The sequence below is a fragment of the Melanostigma gelatinosum genome, assembly GCF_949748355.1.
Source record: "Melanostigma gelatinosum genome assembly, chromosome: 10".
NCBI lineage: Eukaryota > Metazoa > Chordata > Actinopteri > Perciformes > Zoarcidae > Melanostigma > Melanostigma gelatinosum.
In genome coordinates, this window is record NC_136643.1 from 26224969 (window position 1) to 26244968 (window position 20000).

The 20000-nt window shown below is 41.9% G+C and overlaps 2 protein-coding genes across 4 annotated transcripts in view; one reads left to right on the plus strand and one right to left on the minus strand.

The window, feature by feature from the left end:
• adcy5 (adenylate cyclase 5) overlaps positions 1 to 6786 on the plus strand; it is a gene marked incomplete at its 5' end in the record, with an annotated part of 49151 nt that extends 42365 nt beyond the window's left edge. For both annotated transcript variants that reach the window (XM_079276939.1, XM_079276940.1), the window contains 9 exons: positions 1 to 110; positions 213 to 365; positions 821 to 1005; positions 1087 to 1107; positions 1351 to 1483; positions 1920 to 2183; positions 2636 to 2840; positions 2992 to 3116; positions 4514 to 6786. The exon at positions 1 to 110 is cut by the window's left edge and continues 7 nt beyond it. In XM_079276939.1, coding sequence (XP_079133065.1) covers positions 1 to 110; positions 213 to 365; positions 821 to 1005; positions 1087 to 1107; positions 1351 to 1483; positions 1920 to 2183; positions 2636 to 2840; positions 2992 to 3116; positions 4514 to 4642 — 1325 coding nt within the window. In that variant the 3' untranslated portion in view covers positions 4643 to 6786. The remainder of the gene's footprint in view (positions 111 to 212; positions 366 to 820; positions 1006 to 1086; positions 1108 to 1350; positions 1484 to 1919; positions 2184 to 2635; positions 2841 to 2991; positions 3117 to 4513) is intronic.
• Positions 6787 to 12252: 5466 nt separating this feature from the next.
• sec22a (SEC22 homolog A, vesicle trafficking protein) overlaps positions 12253 to 20000 on the minus strand; it is a 10763-nt gene continuing 3015 nt past the window's right edge. Inside the window, exons 2-7 of one of the 2 annotated variants that reach the window (XM_079276943.1) lie at positions 19131 to 19333; positions 18650 to 18813; positions 16307 to 16486; positions 15401 to 15519; positions 14756 to 14821; positions 12253 to 12870 (exon numbers count right to left, since the gene is read on the minus strand). In XM_079276943.1, the coding sequence (XP_079133069.1) occupies positions 12739 to 12870; positions 14756 to 14821; positions 15401 to 15519; positions 16307 to 16486; positions 18650 to 18813; positions 19131 to 19312 (843 nt within the window). In that variant the 5' untranslated portion in view covers positions 19313 to 19333 and the 3' untranslated portion in view covers positions 12253 to 12738. Of the gene's footprint in view, positions 13759 to 14755; positions 14822 to 15400; positions 15520 to 16306; positions 16487 to 18649; positions 18814 to 19130; positions 19334 to 20000 lie in introns of both variants that reach the window. The other variant, XM_079276942.1, reaches the window with a different exon arrangement.

The following is a 20000-nucleotide window of genomic DNA, read 5'->3' on the forward strand; positions in this document are numbered from 1 at the left end:
CCGTCGCTCTGCAGACTCTCTCTAAGAGGATCGTCCAGTCCAGACTGAACAGCACCCTGGTGGGCGTCTTCACCATCATCCTCGTCTTTCTCTCTGCTTTCATCAACATCGTGAGTTCGACAGAATTTCCCCAAAAGACCAATCGAGACCATTTTCAAAATTTCCCAAAACAACGTTCCATAAAAACCTCCCTGACCTTTCACCTCCCGCAGTTCACCTGCAGCAGCCTGGACCTGCGGAGCTGCATCAGGGCGGAGCTTAACGTCAGTCTGCCCGACGCATGCCACGCCCACTTCCTCAACTACAGCCTGGACACACAGCTGAGCCCGCGTGGAGACGACGCCCTCATGTGCAGCCTCCCCGAGGTACAGCTGTGCCCTGATCTCTGGAGGCTGCCTCCTCCTTTCCTTTCCTCGGAAGAGGAGTCGAGGAAACAGTCGCCTCAGCGTTATTTAAACATGAGGCGCGTCACAGCTGATCCGCTGTTCATCGTTTACTTATAACAGCTGTATTTCATGACTTATATATTTACTATTAACTCAATTCACCATGTGGCATAATGTGACAAGAACAACGCTTTTTATTCAACACACACACACACACACACACACACACACACACACAGTGACTAATGAGTTCATTAAATACATCTGTCACTCATGTTTCTGCAGACGAGGGGTTCTGTGTGAGTGATGTCAGGCTTACATGTTAACGTTTGGCTCGTTCAGCGATGTGTGATGAGCTTATGTTGCTGTTGATATCACACAACATAAAGCGTGACGACCGGACATTAAACCTTCTCTCCGCCTCCGTCCCGCAGTACTTCTCGTCCTGCGTGCTGCTCAGTCTGCTGGCCTGCTCCGTCTTCCTGCAGATCAGCAGCATCGGGAAACTCTTCCTCATGCTCTTCATCGAGCTGCTCTACGTCCTCGTCATGGAGGTGCCCAAAGTCAACCTCTTCGACAACCAGGACCTGCTGGTGACGGCCAACGCCATCGACGACGGGTGAGTCACCGCTGCTGTGTGTGTGTGTGTGCAGATGTTCTGACAGCTGATTGGCTCTCCTCTGTTCCTCCCCTTCTGCAGCGAGCGCACGAACGGAACAAGGTGAGACTGAAACGTCCATCACCACAGAGACCGGAGGCATCGCCTCTGTCATGTGATTAAGCTGACAGCATCGTTATCACTGTGCTGGCGCTACGCTAACGCTAATCAGCTGCTGGCAACAGATGCTAACGAGCTCAGATGTAGAGAGCAGCTTGTTCTTTGTGTCAGTGTTCCTGCAGAGCTCATCTTTACACTCATACAGGAAAACCTAATGTGTGTGTGTGTGTGTGTGCTGACCTCCAGCTGTGTGGTGGACTCTAAGGTTCCTCTGAAGATCGTGACCCCGGTGGTCATCACCGTCTTCGTGCTGGCGCTCTACCTTCACGCCCAGCAGGTGGAGTCCACGGCCAGACTCGACTTCCTCTGGAAGCTGCAGGTCAGTGTGTGCGCCAGCGTGGCTTCCTGCAGCCAGTGAACAGGAAGTGACCTTATATGGACTGAGGAGTGACGTAGAGACGCCGTATACGTCTCTGGTGTTGACCTGTCAATCAGCGTGTAGCCCCGCCCTAAAGCATCCCCTGCTTTACGGTCTGTGTGACTCTAAATGGACCATAATGTACTAAATGAACATCGTGCTGTTGTTACTCTGAAGATATTCGGGTTCAGAGGTTTATTATGTGTCGGCTGTAGTGCATCTCATTATCATTATTGTATACATATAGGTAGATGCCAAGATATTGAACTGAATAATCGACCTGCTGGTGGCGCTACATAAAGAGTCATGAGGGTTCATCCTCTGGGGACCACGAACATCTCTCTTCATATATTTCACTGCCAAAGTAAAGACGAGCTTCTGCATTGAACCCCGACAGGCCACAGAGGAGAAGGAGGAGATGGAGGAGCTGCAGGCCTACAACCGCCGTCTGCTCCACAACATCCTGCCCAAAGACGTCGCCGCCCACTTCCTGCAGCGCGAGCGCCGCAACGACGAGCTGTACTACCAGTCGTGCGAGTGCGTGGCGGTCATGTTCGCCAGCATCAGCAACTTCTCAGAGTTCTACGTGGAGCTGGAGGCCAACAACGAGGGCGTGGAGTGTCTGCGGCTGCTCAACGAGATCATCGCCGACTTTGACGAGGTGAGACGGGGACGGAGCTGGTGCTGCTTCACTCACAGTGACTGTGAAAGTAGAGACTTTAAGACAGTTGTAATGTTGTGTGAAGACATATGTAATGATAAACGATATGAACATGCATTTGTTCAGTTCATTGTTTCAGTTTGTTGCCACCTGAAGAGTTTTAAGTTCAACATTCTCTCTTATCTCTGCTTTGGTCTCCACCGACTCCGGAGAAAAATGTCTCTTCAGCTTTTGTATCCTTTCTGCAGTTTGATGATATTAACATGAAATATATTGATTCAATGCAGGTTTCATAGCTGTGAAAGTTCAGATCTCTTCGAGTTGAATCGCTCAGTTGTGTCTCTGTTTAAACGCTCGTTGCTACTCGTAGACGGAGAGGAAATCTATATGCATTCGTTAGAACACGTTTGTTTTTATGGATCTTGAACGCTTTGCTCTCGGTCCACCATCAGATCATCAGTGAGGACCAGTTCCGCCAGCTGGAGAAGATCAAGACCATCGGCTCCACCTACATGGCGGCCTCCGGCCTCAACGACTCCACGTACGACAAGGCCGGCCGCTCGCACATCCGCGCGCTGGCGGACTACGCCATGAGGATGATGGACCAGATGAAGTACATCAACGAGCACTCCTTCAACAACTTCAAGATGAAAATCGGTGATTTTAAAGGAGCCGGACACAATGAACACTATGTTATCGACCAGGTTTCGTAGAATAAACGGTCACGTTTCAGCTGTTTCCAGCTGGTTTGTTGACTTCATCTACTTCTGTTTATTTGTATTATTTGTGAATTGTTCTACTTGCTCAGGTCTCAACATCGGCCCCGTGGTTGCCGGTGTGATCGGAGCCAGGAAGCCTCAGTACGACATCTGGGGGAACACGGTGAACGTGGCGAGTCGCATGGACAGCACAGGTGTGCCGGAGAGGATCCAGGTGAAGCTCATGTTCCCTCTCAGTGTCACTTCACTTCATAAAGAGCTGTAAACACATACATATATACATATATATCTCAATATATATAAGTCAATATCAGTGAATTAGATCATCATTTTCATTGTTGATTCTTGGTTGATTATTTCCTCCATTAATTGATTTTGTCTGTAAAATGTCTTCGAGTAAAGAAACGGGAAAATATTCACATTTCAGAAGCTGGAATCAGAGAATTCTGAGTTTTCCTTAAAACAAATTACTCAAACAAATTACTCGATTTAAAAAAATTAAATAAAAATTGCAGAGATTCATTTTTTTAAGTTTGCAGCCATATAGATCATTTTACAATATTTTTAATAATAGTGAGATAAACATATTTTATTGTGTTCTTTTAAAGACGACTTCTCTCCACATGGTAAACAAACAAAACATCCTTTGTAGTCATTGATTCTGTTACACAGAGGCCGAGTTTAACAAAAGTGAATATTGATGTTAATCATTACAGCAGTCTGCAGAGCTTATGCACATTAGATGAATTTCTCATTTTTTACCAAAATAGCTTGAAGATGACGGCGAGATGGAGAAAAAAAAGTCTGTTTGATTTAATGAAAAACGTTAATTAAAAGCGTTCATATTGGTTTTGCTCCATCAGATGTGAAGTCATTAAAGTTGAATAACTTCAAAGCTACTTTGAACAGAAGGAACCGTTTCATTTCATCTCACGACACAACGAGCAGCAATTACTGCCGAACACGACGCTGACGCAGCGCGAAGACGCCTTCAGCGCCGCGATCTGGTCTGCAGACGGACGATGATCTTTAGTTCACACACACACACACACACACACACACACACACACACACACACACACACACACACACACACACACACACACACACACACACACACACACACACACACACACACACACACACACACACACACACAGAGCAAGCTTCTAATGCAGCTGAACAGACACACTGTACGAGTGTTGATCAGCTTTGTTCACAACAAATGCAGCGATGAAACACTTTGCATGTAACTCGATTCTATTAGTTCATTGTTTGAGTACAACCACAACGAAACAACGTTAAACTCATATTTAAGGTTGATTGCGTCATTGAACCCGCGTGTTAAAGGAACACTTAGTTTATTGATTAAGATCACATCAGTGATGTCATGATGTGAACAAACTTTCATTTAAAGGTTTGAAATGCTGAAAGTGATGAAGTGTAGGAAGTTGTGATGGGGACTGAAGTGTGTTTGATATTAGAAAATAATATTAATATATCATATAAACGCAGCTTCTTTGAAAGTTAAATGCAGTTCAAAGTGCTAAAAAAAGACAAACCGGTGATGAACAGAGATGTGATGCATCGTTTCCTTTCCTCCGTCCTCAGGTGACCGCTGACATGTACCAGGTCCTGAGCTCCTACAACTACACGCTGGAGTACAGAGGGCTGGTCACAGTCAAGGGAAAAGGAGAGATGATGACTTACTTCCTCACCAGCGGACCCTCCAGCAGTTAACCTCAGCTCAGTGAGGGACGGACTCACCGGGGGGGGGGCTGAGACGGACTCCTTTAAACTGAGGCCACATGGAGGACGGCGAGGAGCTTCCTCTCCAGAGCTCAGACTATGAGGCCAGCTCGAGCTGGACCGGAGACCAAAGATGTCCAACCAGAGCGTAGAGACAGACGTGAGTCTCAGTCCCTGAATGGAGGACCGTTCTGGACGAGTTCGTCTCTCTGCTGGAGTAAAGGCGTTTATGTGTTTGGATTTAATGTGTGTGTGTTGGAAACACCTTTCCGTCCATGTCCTCGTGGTCCTGGATCTCTGCAGCTAGCCAGCACCGCGGCGCCGCTCCGTCCTCGTGTCACATCTGATCGGACGGTGGAGGACGTCCCTCAGAGACGAGTCTTTGACAGAAGAGCTTCTGGTCCGACGCGTTCGGAGGAACACCGCAGCATCGTCAGCGTGCAGACACACAGAGGGGATGTCAGAGAAGAGCTTTTTCCTAATCTTCGACATTTTGTATTTTGACATTCAGAACACCAAACGAACCCGATCACATATTTTCAGATTCTATATTTTGTACATTAATATATTAGAGCTATCTATCAGCACCGATGTGTATTCAGATGTGCACCGTCTCACTCTCTCATGTTGGGATGTCAGAAGTCTGGTGTTAGCGTAGCATCACAGCTAACGTACCGTTTAACCCCTGAACGCCCCTTTTTTCCCGCTCTTTCTTTGAAGTGAGCGGTTTTTAGATCTGCAGGAAGTTAAACCGTTTTCTGATTATTTCCGTCACTTTGAACGGCGGACTAGAGGACGAGGCGACTGCACCCCCCCCCCCCCCGCTTGCTCAATCAGATGGTACGACCCAATGAATGTCCAACGATCTCCGCTGAGGCCTTTAACGTGAACTCTGCACTGAACGCTGGAGATGTTCATCCTGTGGACAGACGAGCGATGTTCTTTCTTTCTTCTTCAGTGTTTCTCAGCATGTCTTCAACCTGCCGCTCTCGTCAGAGTTCATGTCTTGTTTATTACACTACAGCTGGCTCTGTTTGTCTCGGCTGATCACAGAAAACAGTCGTCAGTAAACATCTGGACAGGATGTCGAGGATATCGAGATCGAAGCTTGAAGGATAAGACGAGCAATATTTGATTTGTATTGTTCGTCAACACGTCGACGTTTTCACTTCTCTACTCACCAGGTCATCGGTTTGTTCCTCGAGACATAAACCTTCAACTCAAACTGCATTTATTTATGTCTTTAATACACATTAGGTGCCATAATTATCGTTTTACATTGTTTAAATATTATTACAATTAAAAACCCAAAACTCTTGTGTAAATAGAAAATAATAAAAAAGACAATCGGACATAAAAAAATATATCAATATTTTAATAATAAATAGTAATATGTTTGTATGATTAAAGCTCACAGAGCTGCAGCTTGAGCTCTGATTGGCCAGCTGCAAAGTATTGGCAGGAGTCTGGCCAATCAGAGCTGCTGCTGCTGCTCTGTGGGCTGGACTTCAGTTTGGACACTTTTAAATGAACCGGATCCCGAAAAAAACTATTTAAAACATTAAAGAGCATTTTTTAAACGTTCCACTTTATAAATTATATTTGATGCTTTAAAGTCAGAATTAAGAAAATCATTTTAACAAATTAAGTAAACGCGTTATAATAGCTTTTAAAAATTACAAGATATATAGAGTTGCTACACAGGCAACATGTTAGAATGATCAATACATTGATGATTTTGGTGTTTTATTATATATATCTATATCTATATAGATAGATATAGATATAGAGATAGATATATAGATAGATAGATAAATAATACATATTCTCCTTTAAACGTTGATGGTTCTGCAGATAGAAACTCGTCATTCAGTCCAGATGTTTTCTGCTTCGCTGCACTGGTCCACTCTGGTGGTCACTACTGGAACCATATACTCACCGCAGCTCGCCGTCCATCACTCATTGAAGCCGGTTCCTCGTCGGCTCCTCTCTGTTGTGCAGACATGTTCCATTCGAGGTCAGAGGGTTGGAGAGCAGCCTGGGGTCAGAGGTGAAGCTTTTATTCCAGCGGATGCTCACGATGAATACGATGGTTTGTTTCTGTTGTCATGCCAACACTGCTCCTTTCTTTTTGTACCGTTAAATAAAGTGCTGAGATGTTTCACATGAAGTCACCTGACTGTTCTAATGTATTGACATGAAGGTTCTGTGTTTAGTCATTAAAACACTTCAACCGTCACGCTGAAGCTTCTCAAACACTGTGTTTGATACACATCAGGAGCTTCATTAGTTTACATTTAAACAGAATTACAATTAAAAAGCAAAAACTCAATAGAAAAGAGACAATTAGACGTAACAAATATGTACATTAGTATTTTAATATTGATATAATTACAGCTCAGAGCTGCTGCTTGAGCTCTGATTGGCCAGCTGCAGGGTAATGGGAGGAGTCTGGTAGTTTGGGCCCTTACATCATCTGATCATCATTCAGAGAAATGTTTATTCTGCAGTCAGATACTTTATGTTTATGTCTGAAGATGTCTGAGTCTCACCAACAGGTGGCAGCAGCTCTGCACCACTCGGTTTACACACCAGGTCCTTCATCATCATCATCATCACTCTTTATTCATGATGAAGAGACGGAAGCTACATGCTAATCTGCTGATGAGCGCCCCGAGTGCTGCATCATCCATTAATGCTTTATTATCCATATAGAAGTCAGATCGCTGCTCGGCACATTAATCAGGTGATAGATGGCTGATGGAGAACATGTGACGTGTGATCTGCATTTCAGCGTTTCAACTACTTTTAAATGAGCAAAAACTAAATCCTCTCCAAATCATTTTGACCTTTTTGAAGCTTCAAGTAGTCGACACTAAACCTGCAGCTCCCGCTCGTCATTAACATCCACACACACACACACACACACACACACACACACACACACACACACACACACACACACACACACACACACACACACACACACACACACACACACACACACACACACACACACACACACACACACACACATATATATATAAATAAATATATATAAATATAAATATATTGCTGCACCATTAAATCGACATCTGGAGGAAATTGGTTTCTTCTAATGAGGCGCCGACAAATAACATCTCGTGGATATAAATGAATCAGAAATGAAGAAGTGCTTCAGCTGGATGAGGATGTTGCTCCAGAGAGAGAAACGTCAATCTGAACTACAGTAAAAGAGTTACATGCAGTGAAGAAGCTCCGATAGAATAGAAACACGTTAGAACAGAATGAAGCTCCGACAGAATAGAAACACGACGTCAGAATAGAATGAAGCTCCGATAGAATAGAAACACGTTAGAACAGAATGAAGCTCCGACAGAATAGAAACACGACGTTAGAATAGAATGAAGCTCCGACAGAATAGAAACACGACGTTAGAATAGAATGAAGCTCCGATAGAATAGAAACACGACGTTAGAATAGAATGAAGCTCCGACAGAATAGAAACACGACGTTAGAATAGAATGAAGCTCCGATAGAATAGAAACACGACGTTAGAATAGAATGACGCGCCGATAGAATAGAAACACAACGTTAGAATAGAATGAAGCTCCGATAGAATAGAAACACAACGTTAGAATAGAATGAAGCTCCGATACAATAGAAACACGACGTTAGAATAGAATGAAGCTCCGATAGAATAGAAACACAACGTTAGAATAGAATGAAGCTCCGATAGAATAGAAACACGACGTTAGAATAGAATGAAGCTCCGATAGAATAGAAACACGACGTTAGAATAGAATGACGCGCCGATAGAATAGAAACACAACGTTAGAATAGAATGAAGCTCCGATAGAATAGAAACACAACGTTAGAATAGAATGAAGCTCCGATACAATAGAAACACGACGTTAGAATAGAATGAAGCTCCGATAGAATAGAAACACAACGTTAGAATAGAATGAAGCTCCGATAGAATAGAAACACGACGTTAGAATAGAATGAAGCTCCGATAGAATAGAAACACAACGTTAGAATAGAATGAAGCTCCGATAGAATAGAAACACGACGTTAGAATAGAATGAAGCTCCGATAGAATAGAAACACGACGTTAGAATAGAATGAAGCTCCGATAGAATAGAAACACGACGTTAGAATAGAATGAAGCTCCGATAGAATAGAAACACAACGTTAGAATAGAATGAAGCTCCGATAGAATAGAAACACGACGTTAGAATAGAATGAAGCTCCGATAGAATAGAAACACAACGTTAGAATAGAATGAAGCTCCGATAGAATAGAAACACAACGTTAGAATAGAATGAAGCTCCGATAGAATAGAAACACGACGTTAGAATAGAATGAAGCTCCGATAGAATAGAAACACGTTAGAACAGAATGAAGCTCCGACAGAATAGAAACACGACGTCAGAATAGAATGAAGCTCCGATAGAATAGAAACACGTTAGAACAGAATGAAGCTCCGACAGAATAGAAACACGACGTTAGAATAGAATGAAGCTCCGATAGAATAGAAACACGACGTTAGAATAGAATGAAGCTCCGATAGAATATAAACACGACGTTAGAATAGAATGAAGCTCCGATAGAATAGAAACACGACGTTAGAATAGAATGACGCGCCGATAGAATAGAAACACAACGTTAGAATAGAATGAAGCTCCGATAGAATAGAAACACAACGTTAGAATAGAATGAAGCTCCGATACAATAGAAACACGACGTTAGAATAGAATGAAGCTCCGATAGAATAGAAACACAACGTTAGAATAGAATGAAGCTCCGATAGAATAGAAACACGACGTTAGAATAGAATGAAGCTCCGATAGAATAGAAACACGACGTTAGAATAGAATGACGCGCCGATAGAATAGAAACACAACGTTAGAATAGAATGAAGCTCCGATAGAATAGAAACACAACGTTAGAATAGAATGAAGCTCCGATACAATAGAAACACGACGTTAGAATAGAATGAAGCTCCGATAGAATAGAAACACAACGTTAGAATAGAATGAAGCTCCGATAGAATAGAAACACGACGTTAGAATAGAATGAAGCTCCGATAGAATAGAAACACAACGTTAGAATAGAATGAAGCTCCGATAGAATAGAAACACGCCGTTAGAATAGAATGAAGCTCCGATAGAATAGAAACACGACGTTAGAATAGAATGAAGCTCCGATAGAATAGAAACACGACGTTAGAATAGAATGAAGCTCCGATAGAATAGAAACACAACGTTAGAATAGAATGAAGCTCCGATAGAATAGAAACACGACGTTAGAATAGAATGAAGCTCCGATAGAATAGAAACACAACGTTAGAATAGAATGAAGCTCCGATAGAATAGAAACACAACGTTAGAATAGAATGAAGCTCCGATAGAATAGAAACACGACGTTAGAATAGAATGAAGCTCCGATAGAATAGAAACACGTTAGAACAGAATGAAGCTCCGACAGAATAGAAACACGACGTCAGAATAGAATGAAGCTCCGATAGAATAGAAACACGTTAGAACAGAATGAAGCTCCGACAGAATAGAAACACGACGTTAGAATAGAATGAAGCTCCGATAGAATAGAAACACGACGTTAGAATAGAATGAAGCTCCGATAGAATAGAAACACGACGTTAGAATAGAATGAAGCTCCGATAGAATAGAAACACGACGTTAGAATAGAATGACGCGCCGATAGAATAGAAACACAACGTTAGAATAGAATGAAGCTCCGATAGAATAGAAACACAACGTTAGAATAGAATGAAGCTCCGATACAATAGAAACACGACGTTAGAATAGAATGAAGCTCCGATAGAATAGAAACACAACGTTAGAATAGAATGAAGCTCCGATAGAATAGAAACACGACGTTAGAATAGAATGAAGCTCCGATAGAATAGAAACACGACGTTAGAATAGAATGACGCGCCGATAGAATAGAAACACAACGTTAGAATAGAATGAAGCTCCGATAGAATAGAAACACAACGTTAGAATAGAATGAAGCTCCGATACAATAGAAACACGACGTTAGAATAGAATGAAGCTCCGATAGAATAGAAACACAACGTTAGAATAGAATGAAGCTCCGATAGAATAGAAACACGACGTTAGAATAGAATGAAGCTCCGATAGAATAGAAACACAACGTTAGAATAGAATGAAGCTCCGATAGAATAGAAACACGACGTTAGAATAGAATGAAGCTCCGATAGAATAGAAACACAACGTTAGAATAGAATGAAGCTCCGATAGAATAGAAACACAACGTTAGAATAGAATGAAGCTCCGATAGAATAGAAACACGACGTTAGAATAGAATGACGCGCCGATAGAATAGAAACACAACGTTAGAATAGAATGAAGCTCCGATAGAATAGAAACACAACGTTAGAATAGAATGAAGCTCCGATACAATAGAAACACGACGTTAGAATAGAATGAAGCGCCGATACAATAGAAACACGACGTTAGAATAGAATGAAGCTCCGATAGAATAGAAACACGACGTTAGAATAGAATGAAGCTCCGATACAATAGAAACACGACGTTAGAATAGAATGAAGCTCCGATAGAATAGAAACACGATGTTAGAGAACAGAATGAAGCTCCGATAGAATAGAAACACGACGTTAGAATAGAATGAAGCTCCAATAGAATAGAAACGACATTAGAGAACAGAATGAAGCTCCGATACAATAGAAACACGACGTTAGAGAACAGAATGAAGCTCCGATAGAATAGAAACACAACGTTAGAGAACAGAATGAAGCTCCAATACAATAGAAACACGACATTAGAGAACAGAATGAAGCTCCGATACAATAGAAACACGACGTTAGAATAGAATGAAGCTCCGATACAATAGAAACACGACGTTAGAATAGAATGAAGCTCCGATAGAATAGAAACACGACGTTAGAATAGAATGAAGCGCCGATAGAATAGAAACACAACGTTAGAATAGAATGAAGCTCCGACAGAATAGAAACACGACGTTAGAATAGAATGAAGCGCCGATAGAATAGAAACACGACGTTAGAGAACAGAATGAAGCTCCGATAGAATAGAAACACGACGTTAGAATAGAATGAAGCGCCGATAGAATAGAAACACGACGTTAGAATAGAATGAAGCTCCGATAGAATAGAAACACGACGTTAGAATAGAATGAAGCGCCGATAGAATAGAAACACAACGTTAGAATAGAATGAAGCTCCGATAGAATAGAAACACGACGTTAGAATAGAATGAAGCGCCGATAGAATAGAAACACAACGTTAGAATAGAATGAAGCTCCGATAGAATAGAAACACGACGTTAGAATAGAATGAAGCGCCGATAGAATAGAAACACGACGTTAGAATAGAATGAAGCGCCGATAGAATAGAAACACGACGTTAGAATAGAATGAAGCGCCGATAGAATAGAAACACGTTAGAATAGAATGAAGCTCCGATAGAATAGCAACACGACGTTAGAATAGAATGAAGCTCCGATAGAATAGCAACACGACGTTAGAATAGAATGAAGCTCCGATACAATAGAAACACGACGTTAGAGAACAGGTAGTATCGAGAAGTCTTTAATGGTCTTTAACAAGAGAATAAAGAAACAAGAGCCGAGATGTGTGCAGAGCACTGAAGAGATGAATCAACGCTTTAGATCAAAACACTTCACATCGTCATCTGACCTGATACCAAACATCTACATGTGAAACAGTAAAAGCACAACAGTACACATGAAGGTCTCCAGCAGCTCCTCCTGGGAACGACCTCGTTCACGTCAGACTTGGATGAAGCCGTAACTCACCGTTCCTGTAGGCGTGAACACAAACCGTCTGAGTTCTGGTTTAGGTTGTGAGGTCATGGTGAGGTCATGGTGAGGTCATGGTGAGGTCATGGTGAGGTCATGGTGAGGTCATGGCGAGGTCATGGAAGCGTGGTGCTGCTCAGAGAGCCCACAGCATGAATTACATGAAGCGACGCCACGTCTACTGAACAAGTGTCGAGCTGCTCATGAACAACGCGATGACTCACTGCTCCTCCAGTCGATTCATCGTGTTTGTTGGGAATGTTTGCAGGAAATCTCAAATCTGCCCAATGATTGAACAGCCCTGCAGCACAGGGAGGGTGTCGGTGTGAATCCTGCAGCAGGAGTTACTCTGTGACGACCGACCTCAGTCTGCTAAAATATAGATATGACGGAACAATCAAGAAACAACTCATCAAAATGATACATCAAGAGTTTCATCCATCACACGTCAGTAAATGAATTAATCGTCTTAGAAAATGATCTGCAAAATGAAGTAGGTGGTAAATGAGGGCAGCGTTGCATAGTTTATAAACCGAGACCTGAACCAGAGTCCTGCACCGGGTCCAGGTCCACACGAGCACATGTGCAAAAAAGTGCATGAAACACAAAAAAAGGGCAAGAAAAATGTGAATGAACGTCCAGTATTTCAGTCTTTTTATGTTCATCTCGCCAAAAAGTAATATTCTAAGTCGTCTACAGTGAATAAAATGGAGATGAGTTGAGTATGTGTCGAGTCCAAAGCTGCAATCAGTTGAAACTGTTTGATGCTCCTGATCAACAGTCTGCAGGATGAGGACGGGTTTCTGCAAAGAACTGGACACATGCAGGACTCGTGACATAAACTATGGCTGCACTAGAACAGGGGGGGGGGGGGGGGGATAAAACGTCCCAAATGGATCCAATAAGATCCACAGAAGTCCACACTGAGATGTGTCCACTGGTGCTTTTCGGTTGAGGTTCAGTGTGCGTCCTCAGTGCCGTCTCTCCGCCGCGTCTCCACAACACGGAGGCCGACGGCCCGCCGTGTCCTCCGGCTATTTGAAATGAAAAGGTTCCTCGTCAGACGTTGTAGTCGGGCGCTTTGCCCAGCGGCTGCCTCAGTTTGATCTGCAGCGTCATGAAGGCTCCCACCGCCACGTGGAAGAGGATCTGCCACGCGTTCCTCAGCTCGTACAGATACATGTTGGACAGACAGATGAGCGCCAAGGCCAGGAACGACTTACTGTTCCTCCACACGGAGAAGTAGGCGAACAGGTAGCACTGAAAGAACACAGAGCGATGACAGCACAGCGACAGGAAACAGGAAGAAACACAGCGCCGCACAATTTGTGAGCGAGATTTTAAAGTGAATGCACCGTGAGAGCAGAGCCGAGAGGCTCGATGAACGACGGTGTGCTCTCTTAAACTGTTTGATTAAACACACATTGGTTGTGTAGATGCTGCTCGTGGGCAGAGCGGGCGTCCTTTAATCAAGAGGTCGGTGGTTTGATCCCCGACTCCCACGGTCCACATGTCAAAGTGTCCTCGAGTGACGCAGTTAATGCTCACGCTGAGGATCAGAGACTGTATTTAAGACTTATGTGGACTCGAGTTCGGCATTTTGTCAGTCACCATCTTGGTTATTTTATCAACCGGTGAACAGGAAGTGACCACATCTGGACTGAGGAGGAGTGACGTAGAGACGCCGTGTACGTCTCTGGTAGAGACCTGTCAATCAGCGTGTAGCCCCGCCCTAAAGCATCCCCTGCTTTATGGTCTGTGTGACTCTAAATGGAGCATAATGTACTAAATGAACATCATGCTGTATTGAAGAAGACTTGAAACTAGAGATTGAGACATAAACTCATGTTTACAATGTTTACTGAGGGAATAAATCAAGAGAGAAGTAGAGTCATTTTCTATAGACTTCTATTCAACCAGAGGAGTCGCCCCCTGGTGGACACTAGAGAGAATGCAGCTTTAACACGTGAGACGGTTCATTATGAAGCTATAACAGCACTAACTGGACTGTCGGTGATGTGAAACACTGGATGAGTCATGGTCAACGTGAACCTTGCCCTGTTGACATGTTTCCATCATTAACGTCCTTCATGAGGCAATAAGTCTCAACAAGAAGCCCGTCTGATATCAGTTCATCGGTGGATTCAGCAGCTGATTGGAGACGCGTTAGAGAAGGAAGCGGCGGTCTTTCTGCTGATGTTAGTGGAGCTGTTCGTCAGCCAGAGACGAGCCGCTCTCACTGCAGAGCATCACTTACCTGATACAGACAGGCCGCCGTGCCCAGGAAGAAGGCAATCACGTAATTAAAGTCTTCGTCGTCGTTCTGCAGACAGGAGGAGGAGGAGGTTTAGTTTAGTCGTCCGAAAACCAACATGACAAGAAAAGGAACGTCATCTTTTCATCGAGTTTAACAGAATGTGAAGCAAACGCACGGCATGACGCAGACTGAAACTCATCCAGGTTAAGGACTATTTAAATCTGGTTTGGAAACAGGTTCATGGGTTGTGACGATCATTACAATGTGGGATAATGTTTCCACAATTAAGTCAAAGGGAAGCAGGAAGGAGACGGAGGTGGAGTCAGTGAATCTCCCGGTGAACACCACTACGTGACGCAGGACTACTCTTCAAAGTACATCGGTTCTCTCACATTCCGTATTCATGTTGGAATGCTATTTACTCGTGAGAGCACTTCACGGTCTTCATACGTCTCACATGCTCAGTGTCGAACAGAGCGGTCTGGTCCGCTGAACTAAAACCTTGATCGAGTCTTTTATCATTTGTATCATTGCCGTCTGAGAAGAGAGGCACAAGTCAATTGGGACGTCGATCTAAATGTCGTTGTGCAAACCTGTCGCACGACGACAAACCGTGTAATAAAGTGTGACGCGGCCTCATCTCACCTGCAGGATGCTCTCTATAGCGTGGACTCCTCTCAGCAGGTTGAGGCCTCCACACAGGACGCTGAGGACACAGGACACGATGCCCGAGAGAGTCACCGGCTCCAACATCTGGGAGGGAGCTGGAGGAAGGAAAGGAGACGAGGTTACATCCTCAGCTAACCCTGAATCCTCCGACTTCATGAACATTCTGACACGGTAGAAACGACGCGTCGCTGTTATCAGATGAGCATATTCTTCATCCCTCGGGACAAAGTGATTTATGTTCGGAGAAAAACCAGACTGGCGAGGGCGAGGGGGGGGCAGAACGAGGCGGCATCGCTGAGCTCGGGTCGGCTGAGGAGCGACGGAGCGTACGAGAGATGTCTGGAGGCTGAAACACGGAGCAGCCGTACAGGACCGCTGGCACTTTCTACCGTTTTCAGTCTAAAAGTCTAAATGTGATGATAGTATTTTAAACAGCAGCCGCTTTCTACAAATAAAACCTTTTTCCTTTGTTTGTTTTTGTGTCATGTGACTATTAAAGTATCCTCTACTCCACCAGAACAGGAACTCACTGTGGACTCACTGTGTTTTAGTAAAAGTATTGAGTGTACAATAACAAGTATTGTTCCTGTACTACACCAGAACAGGAACAATACTTGTTATTGGGCTTCAGACGGTTCACATCAGACCTCAGACTCTTCCATGTTGTTTAAAAAGGTGCAGAACTGAACCAGAACTCATCACCTTGCATTTTTCATCAGGTGATGTTTATCTTCTACGACCTGTTTCTGTGCTGCAGTGCATCATGGAACATTTGAATTACACTTGAACGATTGGAATTAGTTTGTAGACCTATATCACACGGCAAGAGTTTATCTTGCTCAGTATATTTATATGTAGATAAATGTGTGCGTCAGCTCGTACCGATGTTCTTGTACTTGGAGGCGGTGCGCGCTGAGAACCCGTTGACGGCCTGCAGGTCCTCAGCAGACAGCTGGTACGGCGGTCGCAGCCTGATCTCCGTCTGCATGTCAGCCAGGTTGATCTTTGTGGACAGAGAGCGAGGGCTGTTGTAGCGCTGCTTGGTCTTCTGGATGAAGGTGTCTGATGGATGGAAGTCAACAACAGATGGTTAACGATAAACTTTATTTACACTCTGATGGTTAACGATAAACTTTATTTACACTCTGATGGTTAACGATAAACTTTATTAACACTCTGATGGTTAACGTTAAACTTTATTTACACTGTGATGGTTAACGATAAACTTTATTTACACTGTGATGGTTAACGATAAACTTTATTAACACTGTGATGGTTAACGATAAACTTTATTAACACTCTGATGGTTAAAGATAAACTTTATTAACACTGTGATGGTTAACGATAAACTTTATTAACACTCTGATGGTTAACGATAAACTTTATTTACACTCTGATGGTTAACGTTAAACTTTATTAACACTGTGATGGTTAACGATAAACTTTATTTACACTGTGATGGTTAACGATAAACTTTATTTACACTGTGATGGTTAATGTTAAACTTTATTAACACTCTGATGGTTAACGATAAACTTTATTAACACTGTGATGGTTAACGATAAACTTTATTAACACTCTGATGGTTAACGATAAACTTTATTTACACTCTGATGGTTAACGTTAAACTTTATTAACACTGTGATGGTTAACGATAAACTTTATTTACACTGTGATGGTTAACGATAAACTTTATTAACACTGTGATGGTTAACGATAAACTTTATTAACACTCTGATGGTTAACGATAAACTTTATTAACACTGTGATGGTTAACGATAAACTTTATTAACACTCTGATGGTTAACGATAAACTTTATTTACACTCTGATGGTTAACGTTAAACTTTATTAACACTGTGATGGTTAACGATAAACTTTATTTACACTGTGATGGTTAACGATAAACTTTATTTACACTGTGATGGTTAACGATAAACTTTATTTACACTCTGATGGTTAACGTTAAACTTTATTAACACTGTGATGGTTAACGATAAACTTTATTTACACTGTGATGGTTAACGATAAACTTTATTTACACTCTGATGGTTAACGATAAACTTTATTTACACTCTGATGGTTAACGATAAACTTTATTTACACTCTGATGGTTAACGATAAACTTTATTAACACTCTGATGGTTAACGTTAAACTTTATTTACACTGTGATGGTTAACGATAAACTTTATTTACACTGTGATGGTTAACGATAAACTTTATTAACACTGTGATGGTTAACGATAAACTTTATTAACACTGTGATGGTTAACGATAAACTTTATTAACACTCTGATGGTTAACGATAAACTTTATTAACACTGTGATGGTTAACGATAAACTTTATTAACACTCTGATGGTTAACGATAAACTTTATTTACACTCTGATGGTTAACGTTAAACTTTATTAACACTGTGATGGTTAACGATAAACTTTATTTACACTGTGATGGTTAACGATAAACTTTATTTACACTGTGATGGTTAACGATAAACTTTATTTACACTCTGATGGTTAACGATAAACTTTATTTACACTCTGATGGTTAACGATAAACTTTATTAACACTCTGATGGTTAACGATAAACTTTATTAACACTCTGATGGTTAACGTTAAACTTTATTTACACTGTGATGGTTAACGATAAACTTTATTTACACTGTGATGGTTAACGATAAACTTTATTAACACTGTGATGGTTAACGATAAACTTTATTAACACTGTGATGGTTAACGATAAACTTTATTAACACTCTGATGGTTAACGATAAACTTTATTAACACTGTGATGGTTAACGATAAACTTTATTAACACTCTGATGGTTAACGATAAACTTTATTTACACTCTGATGGTTAACGTTAAACTTTATTAACACTGTGATGGTTAACGATAAACTTTATTTACACTGTGATGGTTAACGATAAACTTTATTTACACTGTGATGGTTAATGTTAAACTTTATTAACACTGTGATGGTTAACGATAAACTTTATTAACACTCTGATGGTTAACGATAAACTTTATTTACACTCTGATGGTTAACGTTAAACTTTATTAACACTGTGATGGTTAACGATAAACTTTATTAACACTGTGATGGTTAACGATAAACTTTATTAACACTGTGATGGTTAACGATAAACTTTATTTACACTGTGATGGTTAACGATAAACTTTATTTACACTGTGATGGTTAACGTTAAACTGTGTCATTGCTCACCAAATTCGATAAAGGAGTACGGCCTCACGGCGCTCCCGATGCGTTTGGGGTCGTAAGTGACGATGAACTCTTTCTGCAGCTCATCCAGGAAGCAGAAGGCCAGAACGTTCGGGTAGTTAGAGGTGCAAACCATCAGATATCCAACACCCAGCGCACTCGTGAAACTGTTATTAGGTCACCAAGATGAAAACAGAGCAGATTAAAAACAACACAATACACATTTCTGATTCTGAAACATTTCAGCATATTTGTGCCTAAAATTCACACGTTCACAGATAATTTAACACATTCACATGCAGCTCGTCTATCTTTGAGGCCCTGCAGTGTTAACTGATACGCTGAGCACAGACAGACAGAGAGACAGACTCATAACTATACTTTCTTCATCACGTCTGTCAGATCAAAGTGTGTAGAAATTAAAGAGCCTTTTTAAAATGACCAAACATTATGAGTATTAAACATAAGGTCCCATGTGACCTACTTGACGTTGTAGGGTCCGGTCTTCAGCGTGCAGCGGTCGGGGAACTGTCCCAGCTTCTTGGAGAGACCCTTGAGGTGTCTCTTGGTGTCCTGCAGCTCTTTGTCCTGCTCATAGTCCGTGGACGCAGAGAGAGGGAGGCCGTCTCCGACCCGAACCACGGAGGCAAACAGCACCGTCGACATCTTACAGCTCAGGCAGTCTCACTGAACACACACACACACACACAGTTAAATACAAGATTCATACAAGTAACCTGGAGGTTTGTTCAACTGAAGAAACGTTAAATGTCTGTCGGTAGGAAGGAGTCGTTTCATTCACCTATAAACCATCAGTTACCGTAGTTGTGTTAAAACATGAAGACATGTGATCTTCTATATGGCGTCACAGTTCCTAAAAACAGTGAGGAGGAACTTAAAGTGCGTTTGTAATTCAAGAATAAACCATTAAGGTACCTGCACACAACAACACACCCACAGCAGTGTTCTCTCATTAGGTATCTTCACACCCGTGTGTATTTCTTCCTCTTACGTGACTTAAACATGTAAAACACTCTTCATGAACGTTATAGTATGTTATGTAAATATGTTGTACTGAGTACATTATACACTATATGTATTTCATGTTGCCTTTTTAGTACAGACAGGACATGAAGTTTCATTAATCACAATATATATTATTTAAGTGTACCACCACTGTCACTTTGTCTCTAATCACTTCTGTATAGTTAAATCTATATATTCATGTATATTTGTACTACTATGCTTTCACTAGTTGTGTGTGTGTATATATATATATATACATACATACATACATACATACATATATATATACACATATATATATATATATATATATATTAGGGCTGGGCGA